The sequence below is a fragment of the Biomphalaria glabrata genome, chromosome 1 (genome assembly GCF_947242115.1).
Source record: "Biomphalaria glabrata chromosome 1, xgBioGlab47.1, whole genome shotgun sequence".
Taxonomy (NCBI): domain Eukaryota; kingdom Metazoa; phylum Mollusca; class Gastropoda; family Planorbidae; genus Biomphalaria; species Biomphalaria glabrata.
This window is the reverse complement of record NC_074711.1, coordinates 33,290,557-33,311,170: the sequence shown is the minus strand read 5'-3', so window position 1 is coordinate 33,311,170 and position 20,614 is coordinate 33,290,557. Positions and strand designations below refer to the sequence as shown.

At 39.3% G+C, this 20,614-nt stretch overlaps 1 protein-coding gene across 13 annotated transcripts in view; it reads left to right on the top strand.

Annotated features, from left to right (window-relative positions):
• The first annotated feature begins 237 nt into the window (after positions 1–237).
• LOC106073189 (uncharacterized) overlaps positions 238–20,614 on the top strand; it is a 39,572-nt gene continuing 19,195 nt past the window's right edge. Inside the window, exons 1-4 of one of the 13 annotated variants that reach the window (XM_056033393.1) lie at positions 238–413; positions 799–891; positions 15,997–16,184; positions 16,810–17,044. In XM_056033393.1, the coding sequence (XP_055889368.1) occupies positions 16,028–16,184; positions 16,810–17,044 (392 nt within the window). In that variant the 5' untranslated portion in view covers positions 238–413; positions 799–891; positions 15,997–16,027. The other 12 variants (XM_056033354.1, XM_056033406.1, XM_056033363.1 and 9 more) reach the window with 12 other exon arrangements.

The following is a 20,614-nucleotide window of genomic DNA, read 5'->3' as shown; positions in this document are numbered from 1 at the left end:
GTAGAATAAAATCTAGATTTTAGTTTTAAAATGTTTATTTACTTTTTAAAATTTTATGTTGAAAATTAGTGTCATAGATATAGAAACTAGTCTTTTTTTTTGTTTAGCAAGATATCTAGTAAGATCAAATTGTTTTCATTTTACGAATCTAGAGTCTCGATGCTTATTTTAGAGTCTGCATCTTCGATATCTGTCAATTGGCCACATATTTTTGTAGTAAACAATCTTATGCAATAGGCATAGGTAATAGCCTCAATAAACAAACAAACAAAAATTAGATATTTAGATTCTATAAACCGTATTGTGAGTGTGAACTGTAACAAACTGAAACATTGATTTTGATCATTGAATTATGAATAAACTAAATAAAGTAAAGTCTATCTAGATCTAGAGTAGATGACTAAGACTGAAAAGTAAGACTAACACTAAGTCTAAGTTAAAGAAGTGCTAGTGGCCTTATTTATATACACCTTTTTTTAACTTTTTACACTTACGTTACAGTGCTGCTAAATTTACACTTACTTAACTTAAGTGGTCTTAACTAAAGTCTTAAGGACTTAACTTGACTTATTAAGTCAAGTCTTAGTCTGTAACTGTACTTTAAATTACAATCAACCGTAATTAATAATAAATTTTAATACATGATAAGAATATTATAAATAATAAGAGTATTAAACTAAACTTAAAGGCATTTTAAGAATTACACTTGACTTAGAAATTTTAAATTACAGAGAAATCATATCAATCTAAATCTAGAGTAGATTACAGGTATTCTGTTATTTCTTCTCGGATTATCAGTAACAGGATTAACTCAGCTGATGAGTCTAGAGTGTGAGAGAGGTTTTTAGACTCACTAGTCTCTTGAGTTTGGGTCAAGCAAATATCCCTAACGTAAGTATACATTTATATTTATACATATATATTACTAATATTAGAGACTATAATATAATAGAGTATATATTAAAGATCTACACTAAATCTAGATTTACATCATACTAGATGTACTTACATGTATTGTATAATTCTAACTCTACCTATAGCCTATATTAAAACCTATATTTAGTCACAGGGCCAGTCCTAGCAATTGCGGGGCCCTATGCGAAACGGATTGCCAGGGGCCTATTCTGGGGTAGGGATAAGGATAATAAGATTTTGTATTAAAAAATAAATTCGTCTTTGTATTTTATACATTCTTAACTAAGTACTAAATAACGATCAAATTAACTTTACTTTTCGAGCCTTGTGTGTAGCGAAGTCATACAGTAGATCATCAAAATTCTGTTTCCTACATAGATCACGCTCAATAGCAAGAATTGCCACATTGTTCAATCTCTATTCGTGAATTGTTGACCTTAAGTAATTCTTGATTAGTTTAAGACGCGAGAAACTTCTTTCACAACATGCCACAGTTACAGTTCAAATCTCAGCTGCATGGAGTAAATTGCAGTGTTCACAATTCTGTTGAAACATTTTATCCTGTAGCCATCTTCAGCTTTTCGATGTGTGAAATTTTCCACAGATTTATCATACTGCCTTTTCCTTTGACTTTGGGCTGGAAAGATTGCAACAACATCCATGTTTCCAGCCAACTTCTTTTCGCTGTCACAAGAAGAAACAACAGGAAGAAACTTAAAACGTTCATACACAACCACAAGCTCTTTCACATTAACCATTATCTGAGAGATACCCATAAAATCTGATCATTGTGACTTATGTCTGGAGTACAATCCAATATCACTGCATTCTTGATGTAACACATCAAAGTTGTTCCCCCATTACTGGATCAAACTTTGCGAGTAATTCTACTAGACCAGGAAATTCCCATTACTTGGCTCTTTAAGTCTTTCAATGGTCCCTCTGAAAGCTAAATTGCGCTTCACTAGAAATCGTACAATTGCAACTATTCCAACGTTTAGTCTCAGAATAAAGCATCTCCTTGTGAACTTTTTCAATGCCTGTTTTTTTTTACTTAGTCTTGCTCCAGCTTCACAGCAGCTGGTCATGGCATCTAAATGCCTTTGCGATTTTTCATGCTCTGCTAGCCTTGTGGTACAGCTTTGCCACTGGTCAAATCTGTCATTTAAAAAGGAACTTTTTTGTTTTTCCAGTAGACGACAGTAGAAACAATAGATCTTGTCTGCTGACACAGAATATATTAGCCAAGGACACAAAACACTTTCACCATTACTCAGGTTTGGACTTGCACTTAAGTGAAATGTCTACCATCCTTATTTTTGGAAAATTCTCAAATGTAATCTCAGGTGGACATTATTGTAATAAATAGTCAATACAAGATCTTTCCATTTTTTATTGACACATGGCAGGATAATCCAGATTTCTCAATGAATCGATCACATTTAGCTCATTATGTATAACTACATGTTGATCAGTTATTACATTATTGCCTTCATTTCTTACGATATGTTGATCAGTTGTTAGTGTTACACATTTTCTTCTCTTACGACATTCACCACTGCAGTTTTTGCATTCTTCATAGAATCTGTTTCAGCTGTCTCACTAGAAGTGATTATGTTCTCATTTTCGGGTTTTGATCGTTTTAAAAACGTATTCTAGTTCTATTGGAACTTTCGTTTCAGTTAAAATTCGCACTATTTTTATATTTTTATTTAAATATGAAAGCTGACAATGCTTTTTTTTTTATTTGCGTAAGATTTGTTTTTTCCATATAACAATTTTGTCTAATTTTCAGAAGATTTAAAAAATAATTTCCACTACATTTTCATATATTTTGCATCATTGTGCAAAATATACTTAGCGCAGGGCCTATGAAAGCGCGGGGCCCACTGCGGCCGCATAGCTTGCAGTGGCTTAAGACCGGCCCTGTTTAGTCAATGCCATGATGACATGCAAGCAAGAGTACAAGACAACAGAGACTACTCCAAGCCTTTTCCTGTCTCAAATGGCGTGAAGTAGGGCTGTTTGCTGGCTCCAACGCTTTTCAGCATAATGTTCACCGCTATGCTAAAAGATGCCTTTCGCATAGAAAGCATTGGAGTTGGTATACACATATACCATATATATTGCCTCACTGGCGGATTCAGGGGGGGAGGGGCGGTAGGGGCCACTCAACTGACCCGGGGGGGGGGGGGCGGACAAATTTTAGCAAAGAAATCTCACAACTTGTTTATTAGTTATGTTAATAATATATCATACTAATTATTTGTATTTCAACCTATTTTTATTATTATTTCTATTCCCCCCTTCTAGTATGTTGGCCGATTTGGTGGGGTGGGAAGGTGGCAGTGGCATCAATGCTGCCCTCCCCCACCATAAATTTTTGAGGGGGGGGGGCAGTCCAGTTTATTTGTAGAAATCACCTAGCTTGTTTACTGAATCAATTAAATATCTATAAATATATATAGATATGCAATTAAAACATGTTATTGATATTTTAACCAATCTTTATATTATGTCGTTCCCCTGTTAGCCGATTCAGTGGGGGTGAATACATCTACCGCCCTTCCAACCTGAACCATTTGAGTGGGGGGGGGGGGGGGGACCTACTTTTAATTAGAAATCATAGTTTTGTGAACAAAATTAGTTGAATTTCAATATAATTTTTATATTATGTCGCTACACATCTGGTATCTTAGCCAATTCGGAGAGAGGGGGGCGGGACAATTGCTTCTACTGCTCTCCCCACTTTAGCCCTCTGAATCTGTGTGTGTGTGTGGGGGGGGGGGGCGGTCCTATTTTATGAAGAAATCGTAGTTTGTTAAAAAAATTACTTAAATATCTATGTGATATAAGCTATATATTAATGTTTTAACCCATTTGTAAATTATGTCGCACACACACTCTGATCTCAAATTTTATTATTAGTAAATATAAAATGAAAAAGGGTTGTACCAGGTGGGAGGGGCGGTAAGTAGGGAGAGTAACCTTTTAGGGATTACTGGCATGACATGGCCTAAAATGTGCCAAAAAACTCAACTCTTCCCATCAGACAAACCAATACTTTTTCTTTTTGTATTTTAGTTTAAAAAATGTCAAAATTAAACAAAAATTGTCACTTACATAATTTATATATGCTATAAATTTATTTCTTTTTATCGAGTTGCCCCCACCCTATTCTTTAATGCCAAATGCAATCATTAGCAGAAATTTAAAAAAAGGAGCGAGGATTAACGTTCTCACTCTTCCGCCCTCTCCCCTTTCCAGACGAGAAGATGAATTTTTAAAACAGAAAAGTCAAACATGGTGACAGAGTTTATATAATTGCACACGAGTTTATCTTAGTTATTTTAAGAAAGACTTTGTTTTTTAAAATTTAGAATTTGTACGAAATTTTTCAGTATAAGAGTAACAATTGAGATGAGTTCTGAACCCAAATATTCTTTTACTAGTCGCCTCTTTCCAACCTTTACTCATACTGATATTTTTCTGTTGTATAAAAAAATTTGGGACTCACAATATATACTTGAATCCTGAAAATTAAAAACATTTAGAGTAGAATCTAATTGGTTCACTTAAATTCTCCTCCCACTTCTGAATTTTTTTTAAAGCTTTGAATTATAGTTCTGTAACAAAACAAAGTTACAAATATGCCTATTGAGCAAAATGTATCACTTACAAATGATCTTTTTTTTAAATATTATTTTTCGAATAAATTTGTTTTCGGCGGCGATGCTCAAGGTTCTAATTTAAATATGTTGGGTATCTTATATTTTCAAGAACAAATCCATTGTATTTGCAATGTAGTAAGGGCCTGTAAATTCCTATTAGAATATTTTTCAAGTAAAACATTATTCAAAAGGTCCTATTTTAATAGGATGAATAATGAGCTGTAGATGTCAGGAGAATGCGGTTCTGCAGTGAAGAATGCAAAAAAAAAAAAAGCTTTTGGCGCTCTCCCAGACCCCCTATCTGTAAAGGGAAAGGACTCAACATGGCTGTTTTTTTTCGCCGAATGTTGTGAAACACAGCTTTTTTAAAAAAAAATCTTATATATATAATGTACGCGCGTTTAGGGTTAGGGTTTACTGGGCATTAGGGTTAGGGCTTAGAAAAAAATCGCCCTCCCCCACTCCAAAGTTCTGGATCCGCTAATGTATCGCACTGATGCAAGTTTATTCAACGCTCAAAGACTAATGCAAGGACCAAAGTAAACTACCACTACACCAGAGACCTGCTATTCCTAGATAACTTTGCCCTAATGCCACAGACGAAGAAGACCTTCAAAAGAACCTGTCCCTCTTCGCCAACGACTGCATAAATTTTGGCCTCACCATAAATGTAAATATAGACAGAAGTGCTGCACCAACCTCCTCAAAAAAAATGTCACAGAACCAGACATTCTTATAGATTGCCAGAAATTAGCAAACGTCAAAAAGTTTGTCTATCTGGGAAGTATTTTTATCAGCTAACGCCAACCTAGATGATGAGTTAGACTTCCATGTTGCACATGCCAGTGCTGTTTTTGGTAGACTTCAAGGACAAGTGTGGCAACGGAGAGGACTCAGCATATCCACAAAAGTCTACAGTGCTGTAGTTCTCCCGTCACTCTTATATGCATCAGAGTCCTGGATCTTATATTCCCGTCACATCAAAAAGTTAAACTCCTTTCACCTACACTGTCTAATCAGTATCCATAAGGAGCGTTGGTCCGACCACATACCAGACACAGAAATCTTAAAGCTCTCCAACAAGAATAGTATCAATGCGACAGTAAAAAAGTTCCCAACTTCGATGGGCGGGACATGTAGTTCGCATGCCAGACAGTAGCCTTCCCAAATGACTTCTGTATGGGGAGTTGTGTGCTGGAAAGCGCTCCCGGGGAGGTCAATACAAGGCTATAAAGATACTCTCAAGAGTTCCTTCATGGAATGCAATATCGACATTCATGGCTGGGAAGCACTAGCTCTCGATTGATCCTCGTGGCGTGAAGCTCTGAGTCTCGAGATTTAAAGCAAGAAGAGCGGCCAGGATGAAAGAGCGCCGAACCAATAGAAAGCTGAGAGAAGAAGCAGGCCTATCTGCAGCTGACCAAACCTACCCATACCACACAAGCAGCCGGCTTTTAAAAGCAAGGATTGGACTTTACAGTCATCTTCGAGTCCATAGGAAATGAGAAATGTGCTTCTCTTCGATCAGGAAGAAGGAGCTAAATATTTAATTGCCAGACCATTCTATTTAGAATATTCCTATAATAGTACAATCATTTCTCTGCTATCAACCTATTATCTTTTGTTGAAAATTTAGGTCCTGTTGACATAGAACTTTGGCCTAATGCACCATTTGCCAACATATCCCCTGAAAAAGCATTCACCACATAGAGTTTGAGATCAATTGCTTCATCTAGTTCTACTTTTCTTCCGCTCTGTACCAAGTTCAGAGAATGCACCCGGAAAGTAAATACGCAAATCTCCCGAGGCTTCAGGTCTGTGTGAAGGCTGTAATGTAAGCCAAAGTTCTCGTTCTTTTAAACAGCAACAGGTGAAGCCACCGTAATGTACTCATGCGCTAATTTGTATGTATCAGTATGCCTGACTTCATTAGGTACTTATGGTAGGCTTTTTGAGCATTGTGGCATCCCAAGTGCACAGTAGACTTTGATTTTGGCACAGTAGAGTCACTGACTCAATGTTCAAATCGTAGATTATATAAAATCTTGTTCAAATCCTGCAATTTTTTTGATGTTTTAGGCAATTATGAACTCTCCAAAATGAGAACATCTATCCATTCCAGTTCTACCTTCAGTTCTGTGTTTACATAGAAGTCGAGCTCAAACTTTCTCCCCCTCACCTTTTTTATTCACACACAGACTTTTGGTTTTGTTTTGTTTTGCTGACATTTATTTTATACTGTGCTTTTTTTTTAAATCTATTTATGAAAAAAAAAAACGCTTTGCCTAAAGGCATCTTAAAAAATGAATGAGATTTAGTAAAAGAGACGCCGAACTTAAACTGAAAATATGTTCAAAATATTTTTTAAAATGTTGACATTGTATCGCAATCATTCATAAAAAACTATAGATAGTACACTTTCACATATTTACATGCGCGGAGACACTCTTGCAATAGTTCATTTTTGTTACGTCAGTTGCTAAGCATTCGGTGCAATTGTTGAACACCTGGACAGAAGGATTAAATAAGTCACCACACCCTTACTCGAAGGGAAGATTGGTATTTTTTTATTTCGGGACTTTTAGGGCGCCCTTAAGTTCACCCACCTCTCAGGGGTACCTGAAGTTAGTAGGGAGAAGTAAAGCGGTTGGTCGTTGTGCCATTCTAGCTTTCCTTCTTTGACTTGCAAACCTCTTATGCACTACACTCCTCAACACTGCTCCAACTGAATAAAAGACTCTCTCAATATTAAGGCTCCGTCATTGCATTTAAAACTCACTCCAGTATCAAGCGAGGATGACAAACGAAACTTTGGGAAGTGGTGTCTTCAGCTCATTCTTGGCGGAAGAGAACAGGAGATAGTTTCAACTTGTGTCGTCAGTCAACAATAGTCCAGCATTGACCCTCCTACTGGTTGACAGTTTAGAATAGTCCAGCACTGACCCTCCTACAGGTTGACTGTTTAGAATAGTCCAGCATTGACCCTCCTACAGGTTGACTGTTTAGAATAGTCCAGCATTGACCCTCCTACAGGTAAACTGTTTAGAATAGTCCAGCACTGACCCTCCTACAGGTTGACTGTTTAGAATAGTCCAGCATTGACCCTCCTACAGGTTGACTGTTTAGAATAGTACAGCATTGACCCTCCTACAGGTAAACTGTTTAGAATAGTCCACCATTGACCCTCCTACAGGTTGACTGTTTAGAATAGTACAGCACTGATCCTCCTACAGGTTGACTGTTTAGAATAGTCCAGCACTGACCCTCCTACAGGTTGACTGTTTAGAATAGTACAGCACTGATCCTCCTACAGGTTGACTGTTTAGAATAGTCCAGCATTGACCCTCCTACAGGTTGACTGTTTAGAATAGTACAGCATTGACCCTCCTACAGGTAAACTGTTTAGAATAGTCCACCATTGACCCTCCTACAGGTTGACTGTTTAGAATAGTACAGCACTGATCCTCCTACAGGTTGACTGTTTAGAATAGTCCACCATTGACCCTCCTACAGGTTGACTGTTTAGAATAGTCCACCATTGACCCTCCTACAGGTAAACTGTTTAGAATAGTCCACCATTGACCCTCCTACAGGTTGACTGTTTAGAATAGTACAGCACTGATCCTCCTACAGGTTGACTGTTTAGAATAGTCCAGCACTGACCCTCCTACAGGTTGACTGTTTAGAAAAGTACAGCACTGATCCTCCGACAGGTTGACTGTTTAGAATAGTACAGCACTGATCCTCCTACAGGTTGACTGTTTAGAATAGTCCAGCACTGACCCTCCTACAGGTTGACTGTTTAGAATAGTCCAGCACTGACTCTCCTACAGGTTGACTGTTTAGAATAGTCCAGCACTGACCCTCCTACAGGTTGACTGTTTAGAATAGTCCAGCACTGACCCTCCTACAGGTTGACTGTTTAGAATAGTCCAGCACTGACCCTCCTACAGGTTGACTGTTTAGAATAGTCCAGCATTGACCCTCCTACAGGTTGACTCCTACAGGTTGACTGTTTAGAATAGTCCAGCACTGACCCTCCTACAGGTTGACTGTTTAGAATAGTCCAGCACTGACCCTCCTACAGGTTGACTGTTTAGAATAGTCCAGCATTGACCCTCCTACAGGTTGACTCCTACAGGTTGACTGTTTAGAATAGTCCAGCACTGACCCTCCTACAGGTTGACTGTTTAGAATAGTCCAGCATTGACCCTCCTACAGGTTGACTCCTACAGGTTGACTGTTTAGAATAGTCCAGCACTGACCCTCCTACAGGTTGACTGTTTAGAATAGTCCAGCACTGACCCTCCTACAGGTTGACTGTTTAGAATAGTCCAGCACTGACCCTCCTACAGGTTGACTCCTACAGGTTGACTGTTTAGAATAGTCCAGCACTGACCCTCCTACAGGTTGACTGTTTAGAATAGTCCAGCACTGACCCTCCTACAGGTTGACTGTTTAGAATAGTCCAGCACTGACCCTCCTACAGGTTGACTCCTACAGGTTGACTGTTTAGAATAGTCCAGCACTGACCCTCCTACAGGTTGACTGTTTAGAATAGTCCAGCACTGACCCTCCTACAGGTTGACTGTTTAGAATAGTCCAGCATTGACCCTCCTACAGGTTGACTCCTACAGGTTGACTGTTTAGAATAGTCCAGCACTGATCCTCCTACAGGTTGACTGTTTAGAATAGTCCAGCACTGACCCTCCTAAGGGGTTACTGGTTGGAAGTCATTTGATATCACTGACACATAAAAAGACACGATGTCATGTACGACATCTTTAGATACTACACTATACACGGAGCCGCGTTGGCTGAGCGGTAAAGCGCTTGGCTTCGAGCCGAGGATTCGGGTTCGAATCCTGGTGAAAACTAGGATTTTTAATTTCGGGATCTCTAGGGCTCTGAAGAGTACCTCACTTTAGTTGAGAAAAGTAAAGACAGTTGGTCGTTGTGCAGGCCACGTGAGACCCTCGTTAACCGTGGGCCACAAAAACAGACGACCTTTACATTATCTGCCCTATACATCGCAAGGTCTGATGGGATTTCACTCTTTTGAAACCTAACACACGAGATGGAACAGCGTTTTGTTTTTTGTTTGGCCGTTATTTAGAATAAGTTCATTTGTACATAACACATACATTATAGCTTTTAACTACACATACATTATAGCTTTTAACTACACATACATTATAGCTTTTAACTACACATACATTATAGCTGTTAACTACACATACATTATAGCTGTTAGCTTCACATACATTATAGCTGTTAGCTGAACATACATTATAGTTGTTAGCTGAACATACATTATAGCTTTTAACTACACATACATTATAGCTGTTAACTACACATACATTATAGCTGTTAACTACACATACATTATAGCTTTTAACTACACATACATTATAGCTTTTAACTACACATACATTATAGCTTTTAACTACACATACATTATAGCTGTTAACTACACATACATTATAGCTTTTAACTACACATACATTATAGCTGTTAACTACACATACATTATAGCTTTTAACTACACATACATTATAGCTGTTAACTACACATACATTATAGCTGTTAACTACACATACATTATAGCTGTTAACTACACATACATTATAGCTTTTAACTACACATACATTATAGCTTTTAACTACACATACATTATAGCTGTTAACTACACATACATTATAGCTGTTAACTACACATACATTATAGCTTTTAACTACACATACATTATAGCTTTTAACTACACATACATTATAGCTGTTAACTACACATACATTATAGCTTTTAACTACACATACATTATAGCTTTTAACTACACATACATTATAGCTGTTAACTACACATACATTATAGCTGTTAACTACACATACATTATAGCTGTTAACTACACATACATTATAGCTTTTAACTACACATACATTATAGCTGTTAACTACACATACATTATAGCTGTTAACTACACATACATTATAGCTTTTAACTACACATACATTATAGCTGTTAACTACACATACATTATAGCTTTTAACTACACATACATTATAGCTTTGAACTACACATACATTATAGCTGTTAACTACACATACATTATAGCTGTTAACTACACATACATTATAGCTGTTAACTACACATACATTATAGCTGTTAACTACACATACATTATAGCTGTTAACTACACATACATTATAGTTGTTAGCTGAACATACATTATAGCTTTTAACTACACATACATTATAGCTTTTAACTGAACATACATTATAGCTTTTAACTACACATACATTATAGCTTTTAACTGAACATACATTATAGCTTTTAACTACACATACATTATAGCTTTTAACTGAACATACATTATAGCTTTTAACTACACATACATTATAGCTTTTAACTGAACATACATTATAGCTTTTAACTACACATACATTATAGTTGTTAGCTGAACATACATTATAGCTGTTAGCTTCACATTATAGCTGTTAGGTTCTACTTCTTTGGTTGATACCAATGATAAAGAAAGTTTTTCTGTAGATGTTTTAGCGCTACAATGTTACATTATCCTTTTAAATTCTAGAATAAATGTTTTATCCGAAAACATCTGGAGACTTCATTATTCAACCCAGTTATATACACGTGCATAGCTTCTGTTTCAGTATGTTCGTGTCATTTCTAATGAAAACGCTCAAGTATCAACGCATAATTTTTGTGTGTTCGATGCGTTAAATAGTATCCTGTTCAGAATACTAGTTAAGTAGGACTAGTTTCTATTGTATTAGTAACACTGACCTCCATTGTGTGATAAGATAGTAGTTGAGTGGGCACACTGATCCAGACTAGTGATTGGTGTTTCTATTAATCTAGTAACATAGGCTTAAGTTGTTTCATCACCTGCTAGAGCCTTCACTTCAGTGGCTCTCCTTTTGTACTGAATTTAGGTTGAAGTTTTAAAAAAAATCTAATTAGAATCGATGGGCTTATCCTATTATCTTATATTATAAATTACAGACGTCCTTTCCTAAAAGAATTATTATTACGTCCGAGAGGTAGATCTGTGTTAACCCAATCGTTCAAGTAAAGTCATTTGATTTGTCTGATTTAAGCAACTCCTTCTGTGCTCTAAAACTCTGGGAAAGAAGTACGTATGTGACTATCCTAGCATACAAAAGGAGAAATATGCTTTTATATTTGTGTCATTCATATTTTTTTTTGTATTTGTAAGTTATAGTATTTTATGTATTATGGCGTTTAAAATCTTTTTTACCCATCTGTCCATTAAGTTGACAGAATTAACTAAAAGGTGTTACGGTATTTAAATGTGAAAATTCGTTTTCGATAAACCTCATGCTAGATCTAGTTCGTTTGTTGTTTTTTTTCTAGGGGATCCCGTATGGAGGATACATATGTACTTTCAAACTCACTTTGATTGCATACATAACAATATCAACTCTGTCTGTCTGGTACAAATTTTGAACGCCTTATTTTTTAATGTGAAAAAGGGAAATCAATTATACATTATTGATATATATGGTTATAAATGTGAAGTTCTTCCCCTTAGATAAACCCTATTGCTTGTTTATAATTAAAGTTGTAGTGAAGGCTAAAGCGTGAAATGAACATGAATATTTTGGTCCCATTCTAACACCTTATGTAACTGACAACACCGTTATTTTTATATTTATTCTTCAACAGGCCCCTGTCAGATTGATCGAGCCAAAATGTATTTTAAAAAGAATGAGCTAATCAAGCAGCTATCTATTCATTTACTTATTAAGTGATGAAAATTTGTTACTAAAATCTGTTTTTGTTTCATCTAATTAAATTTCTATGTTTTGCCATTGGGGGGGGGGGGGTCTGAGTGGTAAAACGCTTGGCTTCAGAACCAAGGGGTTTCACATTCGAATCCCGGTGAACACTTGCATTTTGTGCTTCGGGATTCTTAGGACGCCCCTGAGTCCACCCAACTCTAACGAGTACCTGATATACGTTGGAGAAATAAAAGTGATTGGTCGTTGTTCTGGCCACATGACATCCTCGTTAACCGTCGGCCAAAGAAACAGATGAGCTTTGCGTTATCTTTCCTCATAGATCGCTAGGTCTGGACGGAGGACATTTACCTTTCTTTTACTTTTGCCCATTCGATCTAGTCGGCTATCATTGGCTCGAGTAATTGTCACAACTCATTTCTATCGGTTCCATAGCAACCGATTCAATTGCCTCGCGCACTTGTTATCCGGTGGTTTTACACTGCGTAATTAACATTTCATGCTGGCACCGGTTCAATCCTTCGCCCATGATGTTTGTAGAGGCTTTTAGATTTGATTTCAACTCAGCTTTCTGTTTGCTTTAGATGTTCAGAGTGAATGTATAATGTGCTGACTGATAACGATCCCTCCTTCTAGGCTTTGTGTGTGGCTACTTACACAACATTTTCACGGCATGTCAGCAGCAGACCAGTGCTTCGGCACATTAAATAGATAGTTCGTACATTGGAAATTTCGCCTTTCAGATTACAAAATCTCTAAAAAAAAAAATAAAAAAAAAAAAAAATTGTTTTTTTCATTTCAATGTATTGTATGTTGAAAATATCAATGAAGGTTTTAATTGACAAAAGTGTAGATATAAAAAAATGGATTTATTAAAACTATTTTGTGTTTTTGTCTAAAACTAATAGATGCCCCTAGCAGGGATAGTCAGAGGTTTTGATCCGCGGCCTGTATTGCATGTACAAGTGATTTGCAAACCTGATGGTTGAACGTAACATTTGCAAATCTCAATTTCTATTTGCTCTGGTTGGGACTTTTTTTTTTTTAATTCAGAAGTCGTTGGAACCTTAACCCATTTTCTGCTTTTTCTTTTTCAAGGGACATTTTTTTATGAGGCTCAAACCATAGATGTTTAGCATTTCATTCACTATGTCTAGAGGTTTTATATTGAATTCATTATGTCGAAAAATTGAAGGTGGGTTATGCCTAATCGTCATTTTAAGAAAAATGAACCTCACAACCCTAAATCATGGAAGAACCACCATAATACAGGACTGGTGTTCTCCTTAATTCAATGTTCAAACCTCTGCTGCCTTGCAGCTATACCCAATCATGGGAAATGATTGGGAGTCAACCTGACGAAAAATCAGGAGCCGGCGACCCTTAGGAAGTTTGCAGCACTCAGTGCTACATCCTGGCAGGACCAACGACGCCGCTGACACCAAACTGTATCTGCACTTGCCGTTTCTTTGAATACATCAGCTGCGTGGAGTGGGGGAACTGATGTGCGTGCGATATTGTTCCAACCACAGCTAATGCCCAGGCTTTATTATCGCTCATTCTGAGTCGAAATTTATTACTAGGGGAGATTAAGATATCCAGAGTGATGTCGCCATTTTATGACTTTTTTTGGAGGGGGGGGGGTAATCCTGGCTACTCCCCTGCATTAAGCGATGACGCTCTTTAAAATCAAACGTCTCAGTAATCAATACAGACCAAAGAGTTTTTTTATGAATTAAAAAAAAACTTCAATTTTTATGGGTCTGTCGGAATCTCATTAGTTCAGTGGTACTAATCGCCCATTCATGTTTCAACCGCCCCTGGGAAAGTGTTTCTCTTTGATTAGTTAGGCCCGACCACTTGCCATAGACAACACCTTTGAATGATGGCATTATGATCGACCGCTCCTACTTTGATTTGCAGCATTACATCTAGGTGAGGGGGGGGGCTGCTGAGGACAATTAGGGCAGGCTGGGGGAATATCTAGGTCACGGTTTAGGAAACACACTGAAAGTTGCATTCATGTGTAGCACATACACATATAGAGCATGAAACAGTTCTGTTTAAACATTAGATCAATGTGTCCTTAAGAAATAAGTAGGCCTACTGCATTCACGTTATCAAGCACAGTGGCGTATCATCTATGGCGCGAAGGGGTTCATTGAACCTGGGCCCACGAGTATTTAGGGGCCCACACCCCATGGTGTAACAACCATTAGGTCAGGGCCGGATTCACCTCTATGCAACATTAGCTCTATTTTAGGGCCTCTAAGAAAAACTTAGTTGTTATATATACTATCTAGATCCATATGGATCAATAAAGCAGTCTCAGTCTTAGTCATAAGTCATAAAATACCACCATATTACTTACGTTACCAAGGCAACGATGGTTTCCCACTGCCTTCTGGCATTGTTTCAACAAAAGGGCAGCCACTTGCTCATTATGTTCACTGTGCTAACCAGTACTTAGACATGGTCTTCAATGATTCTGTCAGCTGTGTTCATGAACTTGAATGTCTTTAAGTAAATGTACCGATACAAGCAAACTACTCCATTTTTTGTCATATGGGGGGAGGGGCCCATCAACATATTCTTGAACCCAGGCTCATGGATACCTTGCTACGCCACTGATCAAGCACTTACATATTATATGATTTCTGACTAGATCTAGGTCTATATCTTGACCCGGTTTGAGTTTCTATTTTCGGAATCATGTTTGCGTTTGTTCAACCTACTTACCAAATTGGCACACAGACTTTCGATTACAAACATATCTATCTTGGTCTGGGTCTTTCAATACCGTGAAACCAGAACATGAAAGGAAGTGGCCAGGGAGGGAGGGGCTATGTGTGGTAATACTTTGCCAGAGACCTATTCACAGTAATAGTTGCTCTGTATTTAGCAAGCCGCAATGAATTGTGTGCCAGTGGGATCTTCTATTTGTTGACACCAAGGTTTTTATGAACGAACCTGGTCTTTCAGATTTAGATTAAGAGATCTATATTAGAGCAGAACTGGACTGGTACTCGGGTGGTGGATTTGATTCTTCCAGCCCCTCCTTCCTCACTTGTAACCCTCTCCACCACGCTCCTGTGTTGATTGCTGTACCTGGACCCAGTATATCATCTACTGCGACGGGACAACATATTCTAGTTGATTGTCAGTGCGGGTTTATCTATCTCAAGGTTAACATTATTATAAACAAATGTCTGCTTCCTCTGTGATAAAGTACTTTCAAAATGTAGTGTGTTAGTGTCGTCGTTTGATAGCTTCGTGTTTCTCACAGACCAGGTGTTCAGATGCTTAGTGTTGGATAGATCACCTGGGCTTATCTAGTACATCAATAGAAGCTTCTTACATTGGTGTTATATTAGTAATGTGAAACACTGCACTCATCCATAATCTTCCTATTGGAAGACTAAGATTTATAATCTGATATTTAGTAGATAGTTGAAGTGATGACAGCATTATGTCTAGTGGTACTAGCTCCAATATTTCTTGGCTATTTGTTATTTAAAATATCAAGTCTTTTAAAACAAAAATGTACATTGCATAGGCTTCTACCTTTCAGGCAATCAAGTAGCTCTGAAGCTTAGCAGTTGAATCTGAGGTTAACCTGATCTTGACTTCAGGTTGACCCCAAACTCTCTCCAGTGTAAGCTCATGGCTTCCCTTGTGAGCCCATCTTTGGTCCAGACAAAAAATATTGGCTCCAAGAAACAGGTGCTGGACAACAAATCAGTGATAGACAACATACGTGATCATGAAATCTCCAAGTCCTTTGCTTTAGGCAACATTTGTTACTCTTGTGAACTTGTCTGTAAGTGTGCACCTAGACTTTTGTTTTTGTCTTAGATAAGTTTTTAATTTTCTAACAGGAAGTTCATGTCTGATTACACTTCTAATATTTAAACATGTACATTCTGTTGTGCAGATAGTGTCAGATTTTCCACATTAGCATTTAAAGTGTTTTAGAATATTCTAAACTAGAGGAGATACTGCATTTTGTTTTTCCAGGGAAGTTTTCAATGACAATTTATATGATCAACTTAATATTCTGGGCTTTTTATGAGCAAGTATAGATCTGGGTTTTATTTTTTATCTTCTATTGGAAGAATTAATTCCTTTATTAGATCTAATGATTATAAGGACCCTGAACATTTGTTTCTCATAAGCTCATTTAAGCAATATATGCAATAATTAAAAGAATAGAGTTTGAGTAAATGCTGTTACATCTTCTAGAATTTTAATGCAGAATGAATTTCAAGTGTAATATATTATTGAATTCATGAAATCTAATTAATCAAATAGAAAGTAAAAAAAAAAGGAAGGGGGGAGGGGTCTGAACATTCAACATAAGAAACAAAAATGCATTTTTCAGTAATGCTACTACTAAATCAGATTTCCACTGATTGGGCTAATAAAAACTTTCCTTTTTTTCACAGGTAAACATTTCTTTGCTGGCTTGGACTTGAATTCTAGGGATAGTAAAACAGGGGAAACATTCCTCCATGTCCTAACAGACTACACACACCTATATCTGACAGCCAATGGCACTAGGATTGTGTACATGCTATCAACCAAGCTAGACATTGAGGTGCCAGATGAGAATGGGGACACAGTTTTACACAAAGTGGTTCGAATCCCTGGTTCTTGGAGATGTATAGTTGCCCTCATGAGGTAATTTTCAAATGATTATATACTAAATGTATAGTTGCCCTCATGATGGTAATTTTCAAATGATTATGTACTAAATGTATAGTTGCCCTCATGAGGTAGTATTTAATCTTCTTAAGACGACGTGGCCGGTCGTCCCGAGACATGACGTTAAACTGCGCTCCTCTTTCCTTAGCACTTTTGGAGCTCAAAAGTGCCCTACTTCTTTTCTATCATTGTGTCTGCCTCCTCTTCTCCTAAGTCTGCCTTCATTGATCATCACACTGTCTCCTTAACTTTAAATTCTCACTACGTCCTAGACCAGTCCTTTGCCGTGGACTGCGACGGGTAAGGGGGGATAAAGAGATCCTGGTGTTTGAGTGGTGGCTATCTGAGGATAAACCACAACAACACAATACTTTGGCTCCAAGTTCCCCTAGACCTGAGACCCAGATGGCCCGCTCTGGGTCAACCGGCTGGTCATGCCGAGCTACCAGCATAGGTCGTCGACCTATGCTGGAGGGCGGTGGCTGGAGGGTCAATCAGGGAGCTGCTGTATCGGACACATGTCCGATGTAGCAGCTGACTGAGTATAGCACCTGTGTAGCCCTGGCGGGCTCATTCTGGACATCCGAATGGCCCGTCCCCTTGTTGGACTCGATGGCGGGTGGGGAGCACAGGTGCCGAATTAACCAAAATATATATGGACAAAAAAACACACACAAAACTACTTGCCCCAGACCTATGTCTGGGCAAGAAACGTCGAATTGACGATAAAAAAGAGGAGGTCCCAAAAAGCTGTGCCACCTGGCCATCATTTCTGGTGGTTAGATGCACAGAGGAGGGAAAAAGCCTGACAAAGTTGAGCCCTTTTATTATCTATAAGGGACTCAAGTCAGTAGTGGGAGAGCCCAAGAGTGTGTCTAAGCTACACAAAACAATGGAACTCCTTGTAGAAGTAGACAGCAAGACACACTCTGATGGGCTTTTAAGATGCAGAAGACTCTGTGATCTCCAAGTGGAAGTCATGCCACACAAGAATCTGAACACCAGCAGAGGTGTAATCAGCTCTAGGGACCTACTGGAATGTTCCGAGAAGGAAATAGTGGAGGGCATTGAAGGAGTCACCCATGCCCGGCGCATTACCAGGCGCAGGGAGGGTGAGGAGGTCAAAACCGCCACTATTATCCTCACATTCGGAACTAGGACACCGCCAGAGTATGTGAAGGCAGGATACCTACGAGTTCCAGTGAGGCCCTACATACCTAACCCCATGAGGTGCTTCAAGTGCCAGGGTTATGGACACGGCGCGGCAGTCTGCAAGAGGAACACTGTGTGTGCCAGATGTGCTGGAGAGGGTCATGAGGACAAGGGCTGCACAGCCCAGTTCAAATGCCCAAACTGTCAAGCTGGCCACTCAGCCTACTCCAAGGACTGCCCTGTGTGGAAACAGGAGGTTGCCGTGCAGGAGTACAAGGCAAGAAACGGATGTACCTTTAGCCAGGCGAAATCGGCTGTACTGGCCCTACCCAAGGGCCAATTCGGCTTGACAAAGACCTACGCCCAGGCTGTTGCTAAGAAAGGAAGATCCATAGCCACACAGACGGACACATTGACCCCACCACCCCCTCCTCCTCCCCCAACTCAGAAGAAAACACCGCCAAAGAACACACCTCTGAAGAAACAAGAAAGCCCTGTTGTCATGCTAAAGAACAGGTTCTCTGTGCTCGCTGATGAGAGCATGGAGACTGAGCAGCATGTCAAAACCAATACTCCGGGAGAACCCGGAGACATCATGTCTGACACAGGTTCTCCTCAGAGAACCCAGCCAGACACCCCAACCTCTACCGAGTTAGAGGTTGACCAACTCCCTAAGGGGAGAAATCAAAGCGGAGAGGATGCCCGAGGTGAGAGAGGAGGAAATAACCTCCGCTCTAACCAGAGGGATCTCCCCTCTCCAGAGAGAAAGACTTCCCCCAAAAGGGGGTTGTCCTCCTCTCCATCCAAACCCAAGAATAAAAATACCAAGGTCACTGGAATAAAGGGAAACCCCTCCGGGGGCCTACCAAGGCCAAATAGCTCCAAGTAGGTCATCTAGAATAAGCCATGGATTCCAGAATTGTACAGTGGAATTGTAGAGGCCTCAAGGCCAATTACGAGGAAATGCAGCTACTGATGGACTCTGAGACTCCTGTAGCTGTCTGCTTACAGGAAACATTCCTGAAAGATTGCATCAGCTTCCGAAGCTACCGTGCTTACACCAAGAATGTTGAGGATGCAGAGAGAGCATCAGGTGGAGTCTGTATCCTTGTGAAGGATAGCATCCCCCATGAGAGGGTAGAACTACAGACCACACTACAGGCCGTAGCAGCTAGGATAACCCTTCACAAGGTTATCACTTGCTGCAGCCTGTATCTACCACCAGGCGCTCCATTAAACCGAACAGACATGGAGGACCTATTGAAACAACTCCCCCGGCCTTATTTAATCCTTGGGGATTTCAATGCCCATAACACCATGTGGGGATCCAACAATACCGACACAAGAGGTCGTATGCTGGAGGATATCTTCCTCCAACATGATTTATGCATACTTAATGATGCATCACCGACCTACTTGCACCCAGGAACTGGATCATTCACATGCATTGACCTCACCGTATGCGTCCCCGGACTTCTGGACGATTTTAAATGGTCAGTTAGCAATGATCTACGGGGAAGTGATCACTTCCCAATCATCATTACTAACAATCTCCCTTCATTGGGACGACCTCAGCGGTGGAAACTGAATAAGGCCGATTGGGAACAATTCCAAAAAAGATGCTCTGAGGATATCACAGAAAATATCCTCCATGAACAGAACCCAGCTGATACCTTTGCTAGCAAGCTACTAAGTATAGCCAGGAAAGTTGTACCCCTAACCTCTGCAAATCCAAAACGGCCTAGCAAACCATGGTTTGATACAGCTTGCAAAAGTGCTATTGGTGATAGGAAAAAACGACTGGCTGCATTTATAAAGAATCCTTCCCAGGAAAACCTAAAGCTATTCAGGATAGCTAGAGCAAAGGCTAGACAAACCATACGGTCAGCCAAAAGGAATTCCTGGAGAAGTTTTGTCGGCAGTCTGGATGCCAAAACTTCTGCTAGAGCGGTTTGGAAGGCAGTAAGGCGAATCAAAGGGAAAGAATCAAATGCAATAGGGCATTTGAAAAACCAAGGACGAACTGTCACGTCCCCCAGAGAAATAGCTGACTGCCTTGCATCCTCAATAGCAGAAAAATCATCCACTGCACACTACACGCCAGAGTTCCAAAAAGTCAAAACCAGGGAGGAAAGACACCCCATTGATTTCAGGTCAGAAAACAATGAAGACTACAACAAACCGTTCTCGCTTGAGGAACTGAGGGAATCGCTGGACAAGTCACATGACACAGCGCCTGGAGAAGACGAAATCCATTACCAGTTCCTCAAGCACCTTCCCGAACCCTCATTGGCAGTCCTGCTAGGGGTCTATAACTGTGTGTGGCAAACAGGCGCTTTCCCAAACAGCTGGAGGAAAGCCACAGTTATACCGATACCTAAACCGGGAAGAAAC